Below are 21,764 nucleotides of genomic sequence, written 5' to 3'. Positions count from 1 at the left end.
TCCTTTAGCAATCCTGGCCATCCCTCTCATGCCTACATATCAAAAGATTTGTCTCTGGTCCCCTGGGGGCTGAAGACAACAGACAGGTCAGCTTGGAGCAAAACCATGTCCTTGTGTACACGCACACTGTGGAAGCCCCCTAAGTGGGAGCTGGAGAACAGCAACACTGTCTCCTTCAGCCTCCAGAGCCAAGGACTGGAGAGGGGCTGCCAAGACGGAGGGCAAGGAATGGCGAGGAGAGTGGGGAGTTGGTGGGGAGCCACTTCGGGGTTCTCAGTCCAGCCCATCAAGTTCAGCCACTGACTCTCCCCCAGTGGACCGGGAAAACCACAGTCCACGCTGAACAAGGGTATGGGTAACCACCATCCTGAGGCAGGCCCAGGCCAGGACTCTGCCTCTGTGTGGGGAGCGGGGGGCGGCCCCGGGGGGCGGTGTGTCAATGGGGAGCCTGGGACAGCAGCGGGGACCACAAGGAGCTGCCCTCCACTGGACCTGGCTCTGGTCTCTGTGCCGGCAAGGCTGTCAGCGCTCCTCGTCCCTGAAGACCTCACGGCCCTCGGCAAGGACATGGTGGTCTCAGCGGCCTCGGTCACACTCAGGGCCTGGACACAAGGGGAGAAATGCCCCACGCAGCCTCAGGACACGCAGAGCCAGTCCCCCTGGCAGCGTGCAGGCCGGCTGGGCTCATGCCGGCGCTGGCCTGCGGTCCTGGCCCCGAGGATGGGAAAGGCTCACAGAAAGCGGGAGGAAGCCACGCCAATTAGTATGCGCTACACAGCTTTTTGCAGAATGAATATAAAACACTTGTGCTTTCTTTTTGTGTGAGAGAAAGAAGGGGGGAAGGAGAGGGAGGGAAAAAGGTTACAAGAAAGCAATATTCTGCAGGAGCAGGAGGGCCTGCGGTTACCACGGCAACGGGCTGGGGGGCGGGGGGGGAAGGCACATCAGCTGGTCCCTGAGCGAGCTGGCCACTGATGGAGAGAAAAGGTCAGCGGCAACTGGGGAAGAAAGCATCTGACAAAGCAGTTCCAGGAGGAAGGCGGCTGGGGTGAGGGGCATGGGGTGTCACACCCTCCATGGCTTGGGGAGCAAAGTGAGGAAGGCCTTCCTTCTAGGAGGCGACCGGACAGCAGCAAAGGGCACGTTCAGCATGGGAGGGGAGTCACTGTCTGGATGGGCCGCAACAGGCTGTCAGCCCCTGCCCTCCAGTGGGCCAAGGACAGTCTCCTGGACAGCAGCTGTTTCCACCCCCCATTGACTGGTGCATCCAGGCACTCTGTCCCCGCAGCGTGTCCACAGACCAGCCCTGGAAAACCCCTTGCTGCGGGAGGTGCCCTTCTGTCTCCTGGAAATGCTCCTGCCTGCCCCTTCATCACCTCGGGACCAGGGGAGACCCAGAGCTTGGCAAGGCTAAGCCTGCAGGCCTGTCCTCTCTTCCCACCCAGACCTCTGGACACGGAGTCCCAGGCGAGGCACCCGGCGGCTGCAGAGCTGGGCAGGAAACGGAAGATGGATGGTTCTGGAGAGCTTCTGCCAAGGGATGGCTGGAAAAACCTTCCATTTCTCTACCCACATGTCTCTGAGGAACAGTCCAGAGTCTGGCTAGGCCCCTGATCAGCTGACCAGGCCCCAGATGTCAACAGGCTCAACCTTCCAGTCCCACAAGCAGGGAAGGAACTCCCTGGGATGGGCCCTCTGCAGTCCTGGCCAGCAAGAAGCCGCATGAGTTTCCGAGGGCTGCGTCGGGGCTGGCGGGGAAGGGGACGCAGGCTGGAAGCCCAAGGCCGAGGTCTGCGGGCACCGCCCAGGCCTAGCTGATGCCTCTGCCCAGAACAGGGAGGCTGCAGGGCCATAGCTGAGATCCCGGGAAGGTTGGATTACCCCTTATTCTTGGGGAGCGGAGCTGAGCGCAAACAAAGGCTGGATGCCCAAGGCCGGGCCTGCACGGGAAGCCTTGTGGCCTCCTGCCTCCTTCCGCACAGGAGCCTGTCCCCTTCCTTCACAAGGGCTGCAGCCCAGGGGATCAGGCCTCTCGTGCCCCAATGCCTGGTGGACTCATCTGGAGAACCCAGTCCAGGAGGCCGGGCCGCCAGCCCAGGAGGGGCGCCCAGGGAGCCGGGAGTCGGGGGGAGGATGTCCGCGGGCCCCGGCACAGCTCCTGTGTGCCCGAGCCCCTGTACTGCTCTGGGGGGGCGGCAGCTGGCACCCACCGGCCCTTGACACAGCAGACCCGGGCTGGAGAAAGCAGAGATCAGCCCCGGCCTGGCCTGAGCGGGCAGTGTTCTCAGAACAGCTTCCCACTAAGGGGGCGGGCGCAGGCCGGGCCCAGCACCCCGGGGAGGCGGCCCGCAGCCTTGCCTTCTACACCACCGGAGCAGCTCTGCCAAAAAGACTCCCAGATCTGGGGGCTGGAGCAAGGGCACTGCTCAGCCTTAGACCTATTTTCCCACTGAGGAAACTACCCTGATTAAGCCCTTGTACGCCTCGGTAAAGCAAAAAACAACTTGAATAAAAGGAACAAGAATTCTGTCTTGGTTTGTTGCCTGACTTTGAACGCACGCCCTTAGGAATCAGGAGCGGTTTTCTTTTCTTTTTCTTCTGTTCAAGTGGACTCAGAAGTCCTTCCAAGGCGCCAGTTCCGTGCCATACTGCCAAAGGCCAGCACCTGATGCTTATTAAGTTCCTCGGTGACAGCAAGTGCGGGTTCTGGCAGCTGGAACCGACCAGCCGCCGCCCCGGAGGGCAGAGGGGGACGAGGCCAGCCCGGGTGAGCTGGCGTGGAGACAGGCCCCCCAACTTCCCAGGGTGAGACGGCGTGGAGACAGGCTCCCCAACTTCCCGGGGTGAGACAGGCCCCCAACTTCCTGGGGTGAGCCGGCTTGGAGACAGGCCCCCCTTGCCTCCCACCCGAGGGCTTCCTGTCGAAGCCCTCTCTCACTCGCAGCTCTGACTGGCAGGTGCCCCTGCAGGAGGTGAACTCTCCCTGTGAGCGGGCAGGGACTGGAGGGGCCTCTGCACGGGGCAGCCTGGGGCAGCGCGGGCACCGTTACAGCTCGGTCACCAGGCGATGGGCCGAGGGGCCGCTGTCTCCAGGGCTGGGCCCGCGACGACCAGGACAGCAGCGTGGCCTCCCGCCCGCCACCGGGTCTCTGCTCAACCCCAGCCCCGTGTGAGTCCTACTCAGCTCTGTCGAAGTGGGCAGGCCCAGGCCCCCACGAGCAAGGAAGCGGGCAGAACGGGCCCCAGCGCGCTCTGCTGCCACCTGCCCGCCTCCTGCTTATGCACGCATCACGAGACGCGTCTGGGGGCGCCGGGTGCTGCAGTGACACAGACGGGGACCCGGCCGGCCCGGAGGGGCAGAGGGGCGGGCGCTGTGCTGCCCTTCAGGGATTCACGGGCGTCAGGCCGAGATCCCGACCTAGCTACCTCACTTCTCTGAGCCGGTTTCTGCTTGGTGAGGGGTGGACACAGCAGAGCGCACGCCTGAAGGGCTGCTGTGGAGACGGTGAGGCCCGCTGTGGGCTGGGAGCCGAACGAGCACCCAGCGCACTCCTGTCCGCAGCATCTTTAGCAGCTCCCTGCCCCGGTGGTGGGTCTCGCAAACTGCCAACAGGAAAACGTGAGGGAAACGCAACCAACTCTGCTTTGGCTATCTCCGAAGGAGGAAAAACGGACACACGTCCTGGGAGAGATCTTGGCTGCTGCTGATGTCCCAAGTGAGGCGGGGTGGGGTGTGCGTGTGAAAAAAAGGGCCCTTGGCGATGGCAGAGAGAGAGGGCGCTGGAACTGATAGACAGGGGCCTGGCCCCCAGGCTCCCGACAGGAACTGGGGTGGGTCCACACCAAGGTTCTCAGTCAGAGACGAGCATCAGTCACTGGGGGCCTGTGGGGAACCCAGGCCATAAGGCCCCACCGGAGAGAGCAGTTTACGGAGGTCCAGGCTGCAGCCCAGGCAGCTGGGTGTTGAAGAGCTCCGGGGGATTGACGGCGGCCCTGGCATGTGTGGCTCCCTTGGGGCACTCTGTAGGGCTGCTGGACGTGGCCTTTCTAGGTGAGACGCCTGATCACTTGAGTCAGGGAGAGACGCGCTGGGGAAGGTGGCCGGCTCCTCCCGGGAGCCCCAGCCCTGTCCAGGGGAAGGTGGTTCCTACCCCCTCCCCTTTGTGACTCCTCTCTGGGCCCTACTTTTCCTGCTTTGGGAAATAAGCCACCCCTCTGGGGAGCCTTCTGCCCTGAGCTCCAGTTATGGTGCAGCTCTGGGTCCTCACCTTCCCAAGAGTGGAGGGAATTCAGACAGAGATAAAGACTGAAAACCCTCCCAGCACAAACCTGTCTTCCTAGAGCAGGTGATAGGAGCCAACGGGGGGTACTGAGGGCCCCTCCTCACCCCAAGGAGGTGCCTCCCAGCGCAATGCTGGGCCTGAGACCGCAGGGCCCCGTCCGTGCACGGTAGCAGTCCGCTGCCAAGGGCTCCCCAGTGCTGATGGCTGGGGCCTCTGCTGGGCCATGTGGCTGCAGGCCTGGTCTCTCCTTGCTGGCCACAGGTCCTCTCCCTGCTCATCTGTCCCTGCCCCTCATTTTCTCTCCCAAGCCCTGCAGGAAGCTGTGGGGTCCACCTGAGAGAGCAGAGGACAAGCCCTGAGGCCTGTGGCGGGAGGGCCCGCACGTCCTCACCTGGCCATCGAGCGGCAGCCCGGCTCACCCCTCCACGTGGGGCGGGCCCTCCGCAGTCGGAACCAAGCTCTTGGCCGCCACTGTCTCGCCCTTTGGTGCTCCGGGCTGGCACCCGACCTGACCGTGTGATCTGACTGTACAGAAACATTCAGAATTGAAGCGCGGGGTGGCGGGGTTGTTTTTGTTTGTTTTGGAGAGTGGATGGAATGAAAATGGAGCAAAATAAAAACTGAGGCAAGGATATGAGAAGGAAAAACAAGCCCCATTCTTACGGAAGACTGTCCACTTTTGAGCAGGCCGCATTAGTATTCTGGGCAGTGGAGTCAGGACCACACAGAGTCAGGGCTGGAAGGGACTTAACACGATCCAGCCTGACCGCGTTTTAGGGAGGAAAACGGAGGTGACATGTAACTGGTTCCAAACTGGGAAAAGAGTACGTCAAGGCTGTATATTGTCACCCTGCCTATTTAACTTATATGCACAGTACATCATGAGAAATGCCGGGCTGAATGAAGCATAAGCTGGAATCAAGACTGCAGGGAGAAATATCAATAACCTCATATATGCAGATGACACTACCCTTATAGCAAAAAGCAAAGAGGAACTAAAGAGCCTCTTGATCAAAGTGAAAGAGGAGAGTGAAAAAGTTGGCTTAAAACTCAACATTCAGAAAACTAAGATCATGGCATCCGGTCTCATCACTTCATGGCAAATAGATGGGGAAACAATGGAAACAGTGACAGACTTTATTTTCTTGGGCTCCAAAATCACTGGAAAATCCCATGGATGGAGGAGCCTGGAAGGCTGCAGTCCATGGGGTTGCTGAGGGTCGGGCACAACTGAGTGACTTCACTTTCACTTTTCACTTTCATGCATTGGAGAACGAAATGGCAACCCATCCAGTGTTCTTGCCTGGAGAATCCCAGGGATGGCGGAGCCTGGTGGGCTGCCATCTATGGGGTCGCACAGAGTCGGACACAACTGAAGCAGTAGCAAAATCACTGCAGATGGTGATTGCAGCCATGAAATTAAAAGACGCTTACTCCTTGGAAGAAAAGCTATGACCAACCCAGATAACATATTAAAAAGCAGAGACATTACTTTGCCGACAAAGGTCCGTCTAGCCAAGGCTATGGTTTTTCCAGTAGTCATGTATGGATGTGAGAGTTGGACCTTAAAGAAAGCTGAGTGCTGAAGAATTGATGCTTTTGAACTGTGGTGTTGAAGAAGACTCTTGAGAGTCCCTTGGACTGCAAGGAGATCCAACCAGTCCATCCTAAAGGAGGTCAGTTCTGGGTGTTCACCAGAAGGACTGATGTTGAAGCTGAAACTCCAATACTTTGGCCACCTGATGTGAAGAGCTGACTCATTTGAAAAGACTCTGATGCTGGGAAAGACTGAAGGCGGGAGGAGAAGGGGATGACAGATGAGATGGTTGGATGGCATCACTGACTCAACAGATACGAGTTTGAGTAAGCTCCCGGAGTTGGTGATGGACAGGGAAGCGTAGCATGCTGCAGTCCATGAGGTCGCAAAGAGTCGGACACCACTGAGCTACAGAACTGAACAGAGCCTGAGCATGTTCCGGGGAGGAGAGCAGAGGTGGGGAGGTGCCTCAGCCTTACCATACAGTGGGGGCAGCATGGGGCAGAGGTTGTCCTGCTCTCCACTGGGCAGCTGCCACACCACCCTCAGCCATCCCTGGCACGGCTCACTGCTTTGGGGTGGGGCCCGGGAGGCTCAGCAGACCTGGGGCAGCCCGGGGGGGCAGGTCAGAGCCAAGTGCATCCAGCCTGGATAGAGCAGTACCCCTCCCTGCAGCACTCTCACTGAGGTGAGTGACGGCAGACCTCGTGTGGGGTTTAGATGATCTGGGATCTGACAGACCCAGCTTCCAAGGCTGGCTTCTGGCAAGTTATCCCCCTCATGCCTGAGCTTCCTCTCATGTCAAACGGAGGACAATGAAACTACTCCTGGACCACCAGGCAGATTCCTGAAGACAAAGGGTACGATGTACTCTGACCAGGGCCATGACTCCATAAACTGGTTTCCGCCTCTCCTTCTCCCAGACACGGGGTTCAGCACATAGCACCCCCAAGGTTTCCAAAGGAAGCCAGCACGAGGGGTGTCAGGCTACCCCCGCTTCTCTAAGCTGCTCTCAGATGTAGGCAACAAGGGGAAGCCCTTGTTTCTGGGGCGGACATGGAGGGACGGCCCATTTCCAGCAGCAGGCCTTCCCTCCTGGGGGCACAATTTGCCCCTAAAGAATCTGAGGGTGATGGACAGGTTGTTAGGAAGGGTCAGGCTCAGACGGGGAGCCTTCCTCGGCCTCCTGAAACAGCAGTCGGCGGGGCACATGGAGACACCCTGCCTCCTGACCTCCATGCAGGTCGGAGCAGTCAGGCTCCTGGCCCAGGTCCCTGGGGAGGAGGGGCACCTGACCATCCTTCCAGACCTCTTCTGAAACTTTAGACTTTTTTTTTTATCCTACATATTTCTGTTTAAAATAGATTTTCGATTTTTAGAGCAGTTTTAGGTTTGCAGCAATACTGAGCAGAAGGTAACAGAGGTTTCGCACGCAACTCCCGGCCCTGCAGGCACACAGCCTCCCCCTCACAGGTCTTCCTCACCACGGCAGTGCGCCTGTTACAATCAGTGTGCCTGCACCGAGACACATCTCCTCTGAAGCCCACAGCTGACGCCGGGGTTCGCTCTGGGCATGTGTGTGATGACGCGTACCTGCTGTGACCCGCAGAGGATCTGAAATGCAGTGGGGAGGCAGCTGTGCTTGAGGCAGGGGTGGGGATGGGAACCACCAAGGCCCCTCCGGGCTGGCCACGCCATGGGAAACGTGGAGAGGACCTGTCTGTCGTCCGGGGGCTCATGGGCAGAACCCGCCCGGGCAGCTGCGGGCTCGGGAGGTGGCCGATGCTGGCACCTTCGGGCAGGGAAAGAGCGGCCCCGCCTCCCGCGGGTCCTGCAGGAAGCTCTGCGGATGTGCCTCGCCTTCCAGACTGTGGGATCAGGGTCGCATTTTCACTTAAAAACAAATCATTGGATCGCTAGCTGATGAGAGAATTTCTACTCCAGTGCCAAGAATATTAGACACCTGCAAAATTCTGACAAAAGGGATTTTCAGATCAAGGCTGCGAGGAGCAGGCGGTACTGAGGGAGCAGCCACTTATCCTGAATTAGGAGAAGCAAAGACAACCGAGGATCCCAGAGGGGTGTGGACTGCTGAGCTGTCCCTGGAAGGGGCAGGGGAGGCGGGCAGAGAAACAAGGGCCCGTGAGACACCCATGAGGCCACATGCCCGGGGGCTGGGGAATGTGGCGGCAGAGCTGGGGCTCTGAGGCTCGGCCTCTCCCTGCGCCTAGCTCTTGCATCATGGACACCTGGTACACTCTGTCCCCCGGGGCCAGTGCCTCTCCCCATACCGCAAACCTGACGGGTATGCGGGTTTATCATCTTCACACTGGGAGAGGAAAACATGTGCGACATAGACCATAGATGGGATGTCCCGGATAAACAGAGCTGTAAATCAATGGAAAAGTGGACGACGGGTCAGGGTGCTGAGGGAGAGCTTTTTCCAAAGCCCCACAGCCCTCTCCACACCAGACTAGACAGTCTTCTCGAGAACATGCGGAACAAGAGAAAAAGGCCAGATGATGGGGATGATGATACAATGACTAAGCACAAGCTTGGGGGCCACACATGGTAAAACACAGGCACGGAGGCTCAGCGACTGAGCGCTCTGGGGACAGACAGACTTGGTTTTGGCCCCACCATTCCCTAGTCGGGTGCCAGCTACTTCACCTCCCCAGCCTTATTTCCTGAATTGCCAAATGGAAATAATAACATTATTCTCCCGCAGAAGAACTGTTGAGGGTTCTCTGGACACTACAGGGAAGGTGTCTAAGGACATTCCCTGACACTGGGATGACTTCAGACAAGCTGGCGGTTATTAAAGGGCTAACCCAGGTGTTGAGGCACCTAGGCTGAGTGTACGGCCCTACGTGGGGTAGGCCATGGTTACGTTCTATTAGCGAGGGGCCTCCCCCCACTCCACTCTGGCTGCGGGCCGATCTGACTCAATGGGTTTTCAGGGTCTCGCACCTCCGGAGCTCCAATCTGAGACGAGGGCCGTGCCTGAAAATAACTGGGGAAACCTTGCAGAGGGCACTTTCTGGATGCCCTGGAACGGAAGCTCGCACCAGGAGAAGAGGGACTTTGTCTTGTTCATGGCCGCATTTCCACTGCCAAGTACCCAGGACGCCCACAAGGTCATCGGATTCAGCAGGGGCTACTTAGGGACAGGATTCTGGAGAAGAACCAGGACGTGGCAGGATCACGACTCAGCAGCAATATGGGTTCCCAAGTCCCTCCCCGGGAGGGTGAAGGGAGGCGCAGATGCTGAACTGCTGCTAACCGCAGCGCTGCCTGCCCGCCCCGCCCCCGGCAACTGTCCCCAAGAGCAGCGGCAGCCTCCTCCCCGCCGGAGGCCCACAAAATGCACCCCAAAACCCGACAACATCTGGCATCTCAGCAAATCAAGTTTCCACAGCCGGAACCTGAACAGAGCTGTTTAATGGACTGTATCTCCTCCGGCTCCCTTTAAATGCACACGCACACAAAAACCAACCGCGGGTGAAGAAGGCTGGATGGGATTAAACAACTCAATTTAAAGGACTGAAAACTCAGCTGCTTCCACTAACGTCCTGGGGAAGGAACCAATCAGCAAAGTTCTTCTCTCCCTTTCTGTACTGAAATGAGGGCCGTGAGTGTGCAGTGAGTCAGTTCTAATTCACGCAGAACCGGGCCATGGCCACCTGGGCCTTGCATTGCAGTGGCATGGGGGGAGGCAGGGGGTGTGTGTGTGTGGGCGTGTGGGCCTTGCATTGCAGTGGGGCGGGGGGGAGGCGGGGTTTGTGTGTGTGTGTGTGTGTGTGTGTGTGGTGGACAGGTGGGAGGGGACCTGAGCAGAGGCCCAGACCATCTGCTCTGAGTCTTCAGGAAATGCGGAGGACCTGATGGGACCTGGAGGCAGACACTTGCCTGTCTGAATCTCTCTGTGGCCCAGGGTCAGGGAGCAAAGTCAGGCTGCAGGCTGGCTGCCCAGGACTCCACACAAGCCAGGGGCCAGCCCAGGAGAGACCGAGGCACCTCCTGCACGGGAAGCAATGGGCCGGGTCCCGCTCCCTTCTTCCCCAGCCCGTTCCCTCCTGCTCGGCGCTGGGAGGTCTGCAGATGCGAGCGCCTGCTGCCTCACGGGGCCCAGAGGAGGGCAGGCGAGGGGCGGGTCAGGGCCTGGGCCACCAGCATCCAGCACGAAGCCCAGAGCGGGCATGGGCGGAGGGCAGGGATGCCCCCCAGGCAGAAGGCGATGCCCGGCTGCAAGCCCCGCCCCTCGGCCAGGAGGCGGGGCGTCTGACCAAGAAGGTCCCTGAGCAGGACACCGCTGGCATGGTGCGGGGAGGCTCAGGGTGCAGCCCTTGCCCACCCGACTCTGGGGTCTCCACACTTGGGGCGCTGCCTGAGAGGGGGCCAGCCTCTCCCTTTAGCTTGCGGTGACCCCCAACAAAAGCGAAGACTCAGGGTCCAAGTTCAAATTGGAGGCCAGGAAGAAGTCCAGCTGAAAGGAATCACAAATGATGCTCCGAGGGCTCGGCCGCTGCCCGGCACAGCACTTGGCGTGTTTGGAGACATTTCTCACACCCCTCCGCGCTGTCACTACCCCACTGGATGGAGAAAGGAAACTGAGACGCAGGGTTTCCTGTCGCCCCTCCCCACGGCCTCCTGGGGACCAGGGGCTCCCTGTCGGACTGGCTTCCTCACCACCGAGACCCGGCGCTCATCAGAAGGGCCTGCAGAGCAAGAGCCTTTACTCTCCAGAGGACAGGAGACACAGCTTTCTCCCTGACGGCCGCTCCTCACCACACAGGAGCAACAGGGCCACTTTAGGGGTGCTGGCTTAAGAGAACAGCAGCAAAATAGCCCCTCTGAGCTACACCGTGCCCTCAGCAGGGGAGGCTGGCGGCCAGGGCCCGGAGGAAGGTGGGGACCTACCTCGTCAGACTCGTCCGACAGCGTCTGCAGGAGCACAGGGAACAGGCTGTCCGTGTGCCGCGACATCTGTGGAGAGGGGCTGTGTGAGTGCCCGCGCCACCCGGGCCCACGGCAGGGGCCTCCCACCCCAGGACCGTGCCACGCTCCTGCCGCTCAGGGCTTCCCCAGAACGGGAACGACCAGGACCCTGCCAGGCGTGGGCAGGCCATGCAGACCACCCCGGAGCGCTGCCCCAGCCCGAGGGCTCACCTTGCGGGGGGTCTTGATGTACAGGTGGTAGAGCCACTTGAGGACGGCGATCCTGGTCATCATGCCGATGGCCGTGTCGCTGAGGTGGCAGTTCAGCACCTGCACGATCCCGTCCAGGTGGAGGGTAACCGGGGCCCTCTCCGTGCTGCGGGCGAGACCAGGAGGGAGTGGGGCTGAGGCCCACTCCCCAGCCGCGCCCTGGCCCTGCACCCCCCACATGGGGCGCCGGGGTGCTGCTCTGCCAGGCGGGAGCGCAGACACCCTCGCAGCGGCAGGAGGGCCAGTCCGCTGGGCAGCCACCCGCGGCCCCCTTTCTACCAGCGGGCTGCGCCAGAGAAGGTGCAGAAGGGCGGACACCTCTGATGTCAAGAAGCTCAGGACCAGTGGACCTCACGGCTGAAAGGCAGTTCAGCACCCTCAGCGCATTACGTCCAGAGCCTGTCGATGAAACAAAACCTCCCTGTCCAAAGAGTCCAGGGAAAGGCCCCAGGGACACTCCTAAGTAACACAGGCCCTGCCCCAGGCACCCGAAGCCCACTTCTCCAACGAGGACCCATGGCGCTTCACCTGGTCACACACAGGGCCCTCGGCACAGTGGCCGGCCTGGGTGAGGGGCCCTCAGAGCCACCTCTGAAGTTGTTAATTTTCTCATCTGAGGCAGGAAGGAGGTGACAGGCTCAGCCTGTAGATTGGAGCTTGCTCAGAATGCCTGTGCTCTAGGATGGGGTACAGGCTCCCTGCTCCCCTGGCCCGAAGCCTTGCTGGTCTCCAGGCAGAGAAAAGTCCTGTCAAGCAGCCCCAGGAAGGCTGGGTGCCGCCAGAACAGACCCAAGTGGGGGCCCCAGACAGAGGCCGGGGCTCTCCGGGATGGGGCTGGCGAGGACAGGGGGCCTTAGGGTGTCGGGAGGGGCTCCCTTCCCCTCTGACGCAGGACACCATCGCCTGCCTGTACAAAACGGTCTTCCGTGGTATTTCCAGATTGCTCAATTATTCATTTGCGTCAGGAACTCAATGCCTGTGCTTTCCCAATCTGCCTGCAGCCTCTCTGAAGCTCGTTTGATGTGAACTCCTAAAGGGCAGGGTTCTGAGCTCTGTTAAGTGCTAAATGGAAGTGCTATTTAACATGGTTTGATGATTCCCCATGGAGCTCGTTTTGGGGGCACGAGCGGGCACTTCTAGCCTCTGGTGGCCGGGGGGCTGGGTATGTGAGGGATGCCGCCCAGCAGACCAAGCTTTGGGGAGGGGCTGCTGCTGAGGCTCCCCAAGAGCCATGTGGCCGCAAGTGCTGGGGTCTTCCGAGGACAGCCAAGCATCTGGGTTCTTCAGCAGCCTGGACAGATGGGGAAATTCACGCACAGACAAGTCCAGGGTGGCAAAGGCGGGCTCCCAGACAGTCTCAGCCACCCAGGAACCTGCTGCTCTTCACCTCTCTCTCTTTCTCACTGTCTATTAGAAATATAATGCAAGTCACGTATGGAATTTTATGTTTTTTGGTTTTATATTAAAAAGTATAAAGAAACAGGTGAAATTAAATTTAACAATATATTTTAAGTAACCCAATATACCCCAAGGGCTTCGCAGGTGGTGCAGTGGTAAAGCATCTGCCTGCCAATGCAGGAGGTGCAGCAGACGCAGGTTCAATCCCTGGGTCGGGAAGATCTTCCGGGGGAGAAAATGGCAACCCATTCCAGTATTCCTGCCTGGGAAATCCCATGGACAGAGGAGCCTGGAGGGCTACAGTCTATGGGGTTGCAAAGAGTCGGACGCAACTGAGCGGCTGAGCATCCACTCATGCAATATGCCCCAAATGTCATTTCAACACGTGATCAATATAAAAGTCAACACAGAGGTTAGTAACAGACTGTGTCACACTCTTCGCAGTGTCCTGAGTCTTTTAACCCACGTGTCTCCCGCCCTCAGCGTCCTTGGCTCAGACTGGCCGCGGTGTGCGCAGCGGTCACAAGGGGCAGAGGCGCCCAGTGTGGACAGCACGGCTCGGCAGTGGCCGTCCAGGGCTGCCCATGCATTTCGTCTTCTTCTCTGACAATTAACTGACATCCCCCTCCCTGTCCGATCTTCCGGTCCTGCTTTGCCCCATTGCAGTAGCCTCCTCCTGGGCTCCTCCTGGCACACTCTGTAAGCTCTCCTTGCGTGGGCAGGATCCCACAGCTGGAGACACTACAGACACTTTCCTGGAGCCCAAGGTCTTAACGAAATGAGCTCGGAAAGCAGTGGGGAATGACCGGAAGCCCCTTCCTGACCCTGTGAGCCGAGGGCCCCTGGGAATCCCTCTCCACAGCAGGAGCTGCCACGAGGGCCGTAAGCCCGGCAGGTCACTGCCGCTTCCTGGCTGGAACAGCCCTCGGGGGGAGGCCTGGAGGGTCCTTGGGACCTGGCACAGGGGGTGGGAGGCAGTGCCGAACCCAGCTCCCAGCTCCACCTGCAGGCCAGGCCCCGTAGGGTGTACGGACCTTGGGGGTCAGGCTCTAACACTGAGCAGGGAGGACAGTGCTGGCGCTGGAAACGAGTGCTCAGGTTCTGGGTAAGCACCCTGTGCTGGACTCCGTGCTGAGCTGTGTGCCCGCACAGCCCTGCTTATGTCCCCCCAGGGCCCTGTGCCTACAGCCGTGTGACTCCCAGTCTGGAGACGAGGCAATCAGAGCACGGAGGCACTAAGTAACCCGGGCATACCACGTGCCTGGGAAGTGTGGAGCCGGCAGTTTGCACGCGGCGTCTGGGTCCAGGGTGGCCCTGCCCACCGCACGGCTCTGCTTCCCAACGCGCTGCACTCAAGCACTCCGGCACCACTGTTTCCCAGGGAAGGGGACACCGAGGAAGCTGCTGCTCATCTCCGGGGGCGCGGTGGGCCAAATCCCAGTGGCCCCAGGAAGCTAGGCCAGACAGTTCCTCGGGCAGCCGGGCTTCTTAACTGACAACAATCCCGAGGTGCTGCGGGCCAGCTAATCGTGTCTTACTGAGCACAGACACTGAGGGCCAGCCTGTGACTGGCGCTGCCCTGGGGCCAGACACAGAAGGAAGGGTGTCACGGAGCCGGCGTGAGAGTGGGCAGCACCCTGGGTGCCCACAGCGGCCCTCCCCAGACACGGGGCACCCCAGATGGACAGTGAGGTGGGCGTTGGCTTCAACCAGCCAATAGGCCCCCGGTCACATGAAGCAGTTCCTTTGGTGCACAGATGGGACACTACAGGACCTGCCCGAGGCCAGGAGGCCTGGTGCGTTCCTCCCTCAGCCGGGGGTGCTCTCCCGGGCTCCCACGTCCCTTGGCTGGCTGGAGGCGAAGGGCACAGGAGGCTGAACAGCCCAGGGTGCCGGGGACAGGGAGAGTGGACGATCCTGCCTCTGAGGGGCTGCTTTCAGCTACCCCACTGGAGGGGCCGGCTGCACTGTCTGGGCTTGGCGTGCGCTCCGTGCGAAGCTGGGGCTCTGGAACCTGAGCTCTTCCTAGCGTGGCACGCTGCACCCGGTGTTCAGCTCCTGAGCTGCTTGCTGGTCTGGAGCCAGAGGTGTGCACCCTCCACCCTGGCTCACCCTACCCAGAGAACGGAACAGAGCTCACTCACAGCTTAGAACACATTTCTGTACCAGTTCTAGAGAGTCTAGTTACTCCTGGGGGCTTGTGAGTTATTTCATGGTGTCTGCAAAACCCTATTCTCACCATATACTTTCTCTTAAGGCATCTCATAACGAAGATCATACGTGCACATGTACTATGACTTCCAAATGCGTGGTGCTACTGTGACTATTAAAATACTGACTTCAGGAATAAGGGTTCTGATATTACTAACACATCCTGATAAAGCCCAGCGCTTCTCCGTGGGAAGCAGCACTTTATTTCTGTAACATCTAACCCTTTATGGCACTCCTATGTTACAGCTCTAATCAAATTAGAACAAAAGTAAGTCTAAAAAAGGAACTGTTTCTGAATTCAGAGCTGTTCTTTTTTTTTTTTTTAATAAAAGATCTTTATCACATCTTTCAGCAGGTACTAAAAGTTGGGAAGCATTGATTTCTAGATCTTTCTGCTTGCCTGCAGCAGCCAGCTATACCAGGAGACCTATACTGAATGCCCCCGATGACACTGGTCCTCTAAAACCACATCTAGTCTCGTGTACAGGGACAGACCCCAGAGCTTTCACCAGACTGTCACCTCGCTGACCATGTCCGCCAGGCGGGGATGCTCCTCTGTCACGGGAGGGGTCCCCCCCGGGCCACTACCCTCAGTGGGCCTGGATGCGGTGGGAGCGGCCTGCCTGCGCAGGCAGTGCCCGGGGTGAGCGTGCGTCAGAGCCCTGCAGCCCGAGTTACGCTGCCCGGGGACCCTGCGAAAGGCCAGCTTCGGGCAGCACCAACCGGCACAGCAGGCACCCCAGCCTCCGTCCTCGGCTGCTGCCTCCAGCGGGAGGGGCTGGGATCAGGTTCCCAGCTCTGGGGCCGCCCCCCTCTCTGGCATAGCCAGTGACTCAGATTGGCAGCTGCCACAAGGAAACCTCCGTCTGAGGGAAACAAAGCACCAGATAGCGTGTTCTCCGTTGGCTTTTTAATTTGAAAGGCTGGTTCAGCATTTGCTGCTGAACGACGGGTATAAAGCAAGGCTTGGTTCCAGGCAGGGGATCCCAGCCACAGCGCAGGAATCAGGGCCTCCTCTGGGCAAAGGAACTGCCGTCTCCCCAGTGAGGAGGGGGAGCCGTGCCCCCTGCACAGGGCTGTCAGTCATGGCCGATCTCTGGTCCTCCTGGACCGCCCCCTCCCCATGGCCTAGATAGATTAGTGATGAGGCTGCGCCAGGCCTTCCTGCCGCCAGCTTTGCCCCCCACCTGCATCTGTCCTCTCTCATACTGCCGGAGGGGCCTTGAGACCACACGGCTCTCCCTGCCAGGGCCCTCCGATTCCCAGAGCAGATCCTCCGCAGGGCGGGCAAGCCTGCCTGCATCTCCATCGAGACCTCTCCCCTGAGTTCCAGCATCCCACATCCACACCAACCTCCTGACCCGCTCCAGCGGGATGCCCAGAGCTGCCCTGAACTCTGCTCTCGACGGGCCCACTCACACCCGTTCCTCCTCCTGCTCAGCTTGGGAAACGAAACCAGGATGCCCTGAGCTGGCTCAACCCCGAATCTAGAAGTCCCCCCTCCTCATTCCCCACCCCCAACTCCATTCCATCCGTTGGCCAATTCTACCTTCAAAACATCTCCAGCCTATCAACTTTCTCCATATCCTGCCGCCTCTTCAGTTTGAGCCTCCGCCTTGTCTAAACGGACGTGGCAGTGACCCTGACTGGTCTGCGCCCACCTCAGACCCTCCTAAACCCAGTCTCTGCAGCAGCCCCGACCTCCCATCCCTCCTCAGCCCTGACGTGGAGACAGCACCGCTGCTGAGCTTGTGGGTCTAAACGTAAACATCGGCAGAGCCCGCCAACGCGACGGAGTGCGGGGCGTGGCCGGGCCCAGGAAGGCCTCCCCGAGCGCTCGAGGTTGGCAGCTGGTGCTCCAGCGGGCCTCAGCAGGGCACCAGCGCTGCCCCAATGCCCTCGGAGCCCCCGCACAACGGTCACCGCCCTTTCCCATAACGTCCTGCTTACGTCTCCGCCCCCACACTGGAAAACCTCAAAGTCGGGGACCACGTCTTTTTCTTGGAAACTGCAGGGTTGAACACAGGCTCTGGATGTGTGACAACAAACTAAAAACAAATAAATGAATGGTGCTGGTTGGCTTGCTCCAACAATGTGGGAGAGATCCTAGGAAGAGTCCATATTTACAGTCAGTACTCTGAAAACACCCCCAAGGTCCTGAGAAAGAGTCAGTGAGAAAACGATGTGAACGGAGAAAAGAGCCTCAGGGTCTGCGGAGAAGAGTCTCCTGGGGATGAGTATACCTTTTCTCTTGTGAGTGACCTGTGCCCCCAGGGCCCATGCTCAGGGTTGGATTCAGAGGGAAGAACCCCCTACAGGAGGACCTCCATCCGCTCCAGCCCCGTAGCCAGCTGTGCCAGACAAAGTGGGGCCGAGGGCCAGTCCAGGGGCTCAGGCTGGGACAGGGCGGTAACACTCCCTCCCCGGACCATCATCGGCCTACAGAGCACAGAGCGTGCAGAGCGCGGAGCGGCTGCCCGGGGATCGTCATCCGCCTGCAGAGCGCAGAGCGGCTGCCCAGGGCGGCCATCTCCCTGCCTGGCCTGCACTGCCCCCGCGTGGATGGCAGCGCCACTGCAGCCAGCCTGGGAGGACAGCTCGCGCACCTCCTCCGCCTGTGCACGCTCCAGCTCAGTCAATCACAAGGTGTGCTCTGAGCTCCTTGAATGGGCTTCCTCAGAGAGCTACATCGGCCACACATTATCCTGGACAAGCAAACAGGGCTGGGCAAAAGCGCCTGCAAGGTCCCCCTGTGGTCACCATGCATGACCTACACTCTTCTTGTTGTCTAGTCTCTTAAGTCCTATCTGACTCTTTGTGACCCCATGGACTGTATCCTGCCAGGCTCCTCTGTCCATGGGATTTCCTAGGCAAGAATACTGGAGTGGGTTGCCATTTCCTTTCCCAGGGGATCTTCCTGACCCAGGGCTTGAAGCTGGGTGTCCTGCACTGGCAGGCGGATTCTTCACCTTGAGTCACCTAGAGCTACACTCTTACACCTTGTATTTACTGATCTCTCACAGCCTCCAGTCCTCCCAAGACGCCATATGTCCCCCAGAACCAGGTGGGGTGGGCTCTTTGGTGTCCTCCGGACTCCCTCATCAGACAGTCTGTGTCCCGCAAGTGCTGGCCCTGAGCACAGTCAGCCTCAGGGTTTGCTGCGGTCTCCCGTGCCCAGAAAAGATGTAGGTTGCTAGCTCTCCACAAACAGCTCTGGCCATAACAAACCACTTACCTGGCTGGAGTGAAGACACCGATGCCACTACTGAAGCTAGAGTCGCAAGAACCATCAGGCCCTCCTGGGGAGAGAAAGAGGATGAGGCATCACAATAAAGGTCACTGGGGCCTTTAGAAGAGCTAGGCCCCTGTTCAGAAGGACACACAGCCTCTAGTCTCCCACACCTTGATTCTGGCTCTTGGAGAGGAATGTGGCTTTGGGGCCCTGAAGACCCAATGCCTAGCGGTTCCCTGAAGCTTCTGGATGGTATGCGTGCTTGTAGGTTCTCAGGCACAGTGACCTCACAAGCAGGGTCTATCAGTGCTAAACGCATCTGGGAAATCTCAGAAGGGGCTGCTGGCTAAAGGGCAACAGATGTTAAAAGTGACTTCTTGAATACTCAACATCACAAGCCACCAGGGAGACGTAAATCAAAACTGCAATGAGATGCCATTTCACACCCATTAAATAAAAGGCATATTGATAGCAAGTGATGGTGAGGAGGTGGAGAAACTGGAAGCTTATACACTGCTGGTAGAAATGGGAAATGGTGCAGCTGCTTCAGGAAAAAGTCCAATTACCTGAACAGGCCTGGGGGAAGGTGAGGCCGACACCTGGGGCAGTCTGGGTGGGCCCGCCAGGAACAGCTCTGGGGCTTCCAGCTCTGGGGCTTCCAGCCCTGGGGGCCTCCCTCCCTCCCGCCTGCTGGGAAGGCGTTTATGGATGAACCGATACAATGTTAAAAACTGGCTGCAGATGAATTTCCGTTGTTTCCTATTTTCACTCTGAGACCTCGCCTCTGCTTCCTTTTGCACAAGTGTGGGCACTTCCCCAGGACCCCGTTAGAGGGGGCTGCTGAGCAGGAGGGTCAGACCCCGGCGGCTTGACCAGACCTCGCCAGGCTGGCCTTTAGGAAGGGTCACATACACGCCAGCAGTTGTTCAGCCCACCCTCCACCTTGGAAGCCGTGGGATACTAGTGATCTTTACAGTATTTGCCAAATCGATGAGTAAAAATGAGACTGTTTTACTTTGTGATTCTGGGGTTCCCAGTGAAGCTGAGCATCTTCAGTTGCCCTTTTGTTTCAATCTCCAGACTCAGGAGCCCCTGGGCCGGGGTCTCAGTTTGACTCCCCTGCTTCCTCACTGTGTGACTTCTGGGTAGGTCACCTGCTTTCACCCCACTGCCTCACCTGTGTAATGTGCTGAGGCCAGGGCCTCCCCGGAATCTTGTGAGAACAATAAAGGAGCCAATGTGTGTTCAGGGGTTAAGACGGAAAACCTGACCCATGTCTCTGTTTCCTGAGGATAAATTTTTAAGTGTTCTGGTACATGCTGCCATACGTACTGATATCTACCAAACAATGAACGTATTTAAGGTGTTTACTCTTCACCTTCCCCCAGTAGGAGCGTCTGGTTGTTCCAAAATCTCTCTAGGGAATGTGCATTTCTCTTGTGATCAGAGGGAAAAATGAGGGTGGTAAAGGAGAGTTGAAGGGAATGAGAAAGAAGAGATTTAGTTCAAATACCCTCCACGAAGCCTGGCTGGGTGCCCCAAGTCCTGTGACCACGCTCAATGTCCTGTGATCACTCATCTAAGGATCCAACCCTGAGCTCTCTGCAGGCAGGTCCTGGATCTGAGTCACTTAGATCGGCAGTGCTGATAACACCCAATCCCATCAAAGCTTTGCAAATGTGTGGACTCCATTTCATGCTCACCCACGGAGGTCACCGGTCCTCCACTGGAAATTGTATTTATAGCTGTGCTCCTCACTCACTGCTTGAACTTTCATCCCTAAACCACTACAGTCCCTCATTTAGGACCCATCAGAGGCCCATTACCACCTGGGAAAAGCTAATGCTAAAAGGCAAGGGAGCCAAAGTCCTGCCCTGTCAGGGCACCACTCTTGCTAAGTGGTGGGTCTCATTATAAACAGACCTTAAACAACTTGACACGGAAGCACCTGTTACTGGGAATGTGTGACCCACGCCACGCACTAAGAGCTCTACATGCAAAAAATCTCCGAAACTCATAGCCACACCATAGGTTCCCTACTATCACTGTTGCTCCAGTCAATGAATAAGAAATCTGAAGGACAGAAAGGCCAAGTGGCTTGTCCAAGGGCAAGAGATGAAGTCAGCAGGGCAGGACACACAGGCAGGCAGGTCTGACCGCAGAGTGTAGACTGTGATGCCCGAGACAATCAGGAAATGTCATGGGGGGACAGGGAGGATGCACCAAGTGCCTGGGAGCTCAGGATCAGAGAAAGGACCCTGCGCTGTGGATTCCTCAGGCAGAAGGGTCGGGGGAGGGAGCCAGGGCAAGCAGAGGGGGCTGGGGGCAGCCAACTGAACAAGAGCCACCCTGACCGGAGCCCTGTGGGGAGGGGCGAAGGAGAAGCACGTGCATGTGAGAGCGAGGGTGTGCGTGTCTGTGAGTGTGCGCGGACTCGCGTGCAGAGGATCTGGCTGCCAGGCCTCACTGGGGGGCTCGCCCAGGATGTGCTGTGGGGCGCAGGCTGGGTGGGGATGGGCACCAAGTGAGAGAGACCAGGCAGGAAGCTGCTGCCTTCGCTGGGTTGGAAGAGATGGGCAGTGAGCGTTAGCGTCAGCGCTGGTTGAAGCTGGGGACTGAGGAAAGAAGTGCTGACTCTTTGGGATTGCTGGCACCTTCTGCTGGCACGCTGGGAAAGCGGTGGTTGGTGACCAGCTGAGTGGGTCTGGAGTGGCTGTGGAGCCCCAGAATTCGTCAGTGCCATTTCTGGGAACTACTATAAAGTGAGCTCTGCGTCTGCTGAAGTGCTGTTTACGAGGCAGTAAAATCTGGAGCCAAGCTGCCTGAATGTGTCCTGATTTAGGACCAAGATTCTCCTGAGCAGGGAGCTGTTTGACGAAGACTTAGGAAAGCTGTTGAAAAGGTTAAGGGAGCTGCATTGGCCGGGAATCGAACCCGGGCCTCCCGCGTGGCAGGCGAGAATTCTACCACTGAACCACCAATGCTCCAGCTGAGCACTCCTCTTCCCCAGCTGTTCTGCTGCGCTGGCTCGCGGTGACGTGGGCACGGCTGTAACCTGACACCTGCGATGGTCCAGCACTCAGTGCTGCTCCGTTCTAGAAGGCCAGTCCCCTAAGGACGCCCACAGGACACGCGTGCCTGCCATTCTGCTCTGAGGTTCAAGAGAAACCAAAGGGACAAAATGCTTTGGGGACTCTTTTGGCTCCTGGGGGGCAAGTTCCAGACCTCAGTCTGTTAGCCTTAAAGATTTCAGTAGGTTCTGCATCAGTTTAGTCTTTGGCTGATTTTGCAAAGGAGAACATCATCCCAGAGCTGATCAGGGACCTCTCGGTGAGGACAGAGTTGGAGAGATGGAAAAAAGTCTCAGAGTTCTACATTTAGAGAGTCCAACTCTAGACTCCAATAGGCATAAAAGCGGTTTTCTTCATGTGAAGGATAAACAAGACATTAACATTAAAGGAGAGAAGCAGAATTTCCAAGGACTGAATAAACCACAGCTGGGTTGGTCTGAACCCCCATCCCTGAGAATGAGTGGCAGAGGAAAGGCAGGCGGTTCCTGAGTCACTGGATGTCCACCCCTGAGACTCAGCTGAGCCTGCAGACTCAATGGCCCTTCTGCCAGGCTCCACACCTCTCTACCTGGGCTGCAGCTGAGCTCAGAACAAGGCTAAGGAAAGAATGAATGCTCTCTGGGGCAGAAAGGGCTCAGAGCTACGGTTCTGGAGGCCAGCTGCTGGGTTCAAACACCTCCTGCCCCTGGGAGCTGCTGGATGCTGGTGGTAGGACTCCTCTACCCTGTGCCCACCTGCTGGAGGAAGGCAGCAGTTCCCACCTGCCGGGCTGTTCCCAGAGCTAGGGGCTGAGACTCGGAAACAGCCCTGGCTGGCTGAGGGAG

General features: G+C 58.4%; 1 protein-coding gene and 1 non-coding gene across 3 annotated transcripts in view; both read right to left on the bottom strand.

Moving 5' to 3' along the window:
- The window catches only part of VAC14 (VAC14 component of PIKFYVE complex), a 76,591-nt gene that overhangs the window by 43,485 nt on the left and 11,342 nt on the right, over positions 1–21,764 (bottom strand). For both annotated transcript variants that reach the window (XM_055554373.1, XM_055554372.1), the window contains exons 10-12: positions 17,873–17,936; positions 10,990–11,134; positions 10,741–10,806 (exon numbers count right to left, since the gene is read on the bottom strand). In XM_055554373.1, the coding sequence (XP_055410348.1) occupies positions 10,741–10,806; positions 10,990–11,134; positions 17,873–17,936 (275 nt within the window). The remainder of the gene's footprint in view (positions 1–10,740; positions 10,807–10,989; positions 11,135–17,872; positions 17,937–21,764) is intronic.
- TRNAG-GCC (transfer RNA glycine (anticodon GCC)) lies at positions 20,783–20,853 on the bottom strand. The gene has a single exon. It is a non-coding gene; the product is annotated as a tRNA-Gly (tRNA).

This window comes from Bubalus kerabau, chromosome 17 (assembly GCF_029407905.1).
Source record: "Bubalus kerabau isolate K-KA32 ecotype Philippines breed swamp buffalo chromosome 17, PCC_UOA_SB_1v2, whole genome shotgun sequence".
NCBI lineage: Eukaryota > Metazoa > Chordata > Mammalia > Artiodactyla > Bovidae > Bubalus > Bubalus kerabau.
Note: the sequence above shows the minus strand (reverse complement) of the source record. Positions and strands in the feature narration are given on the sequence as shown.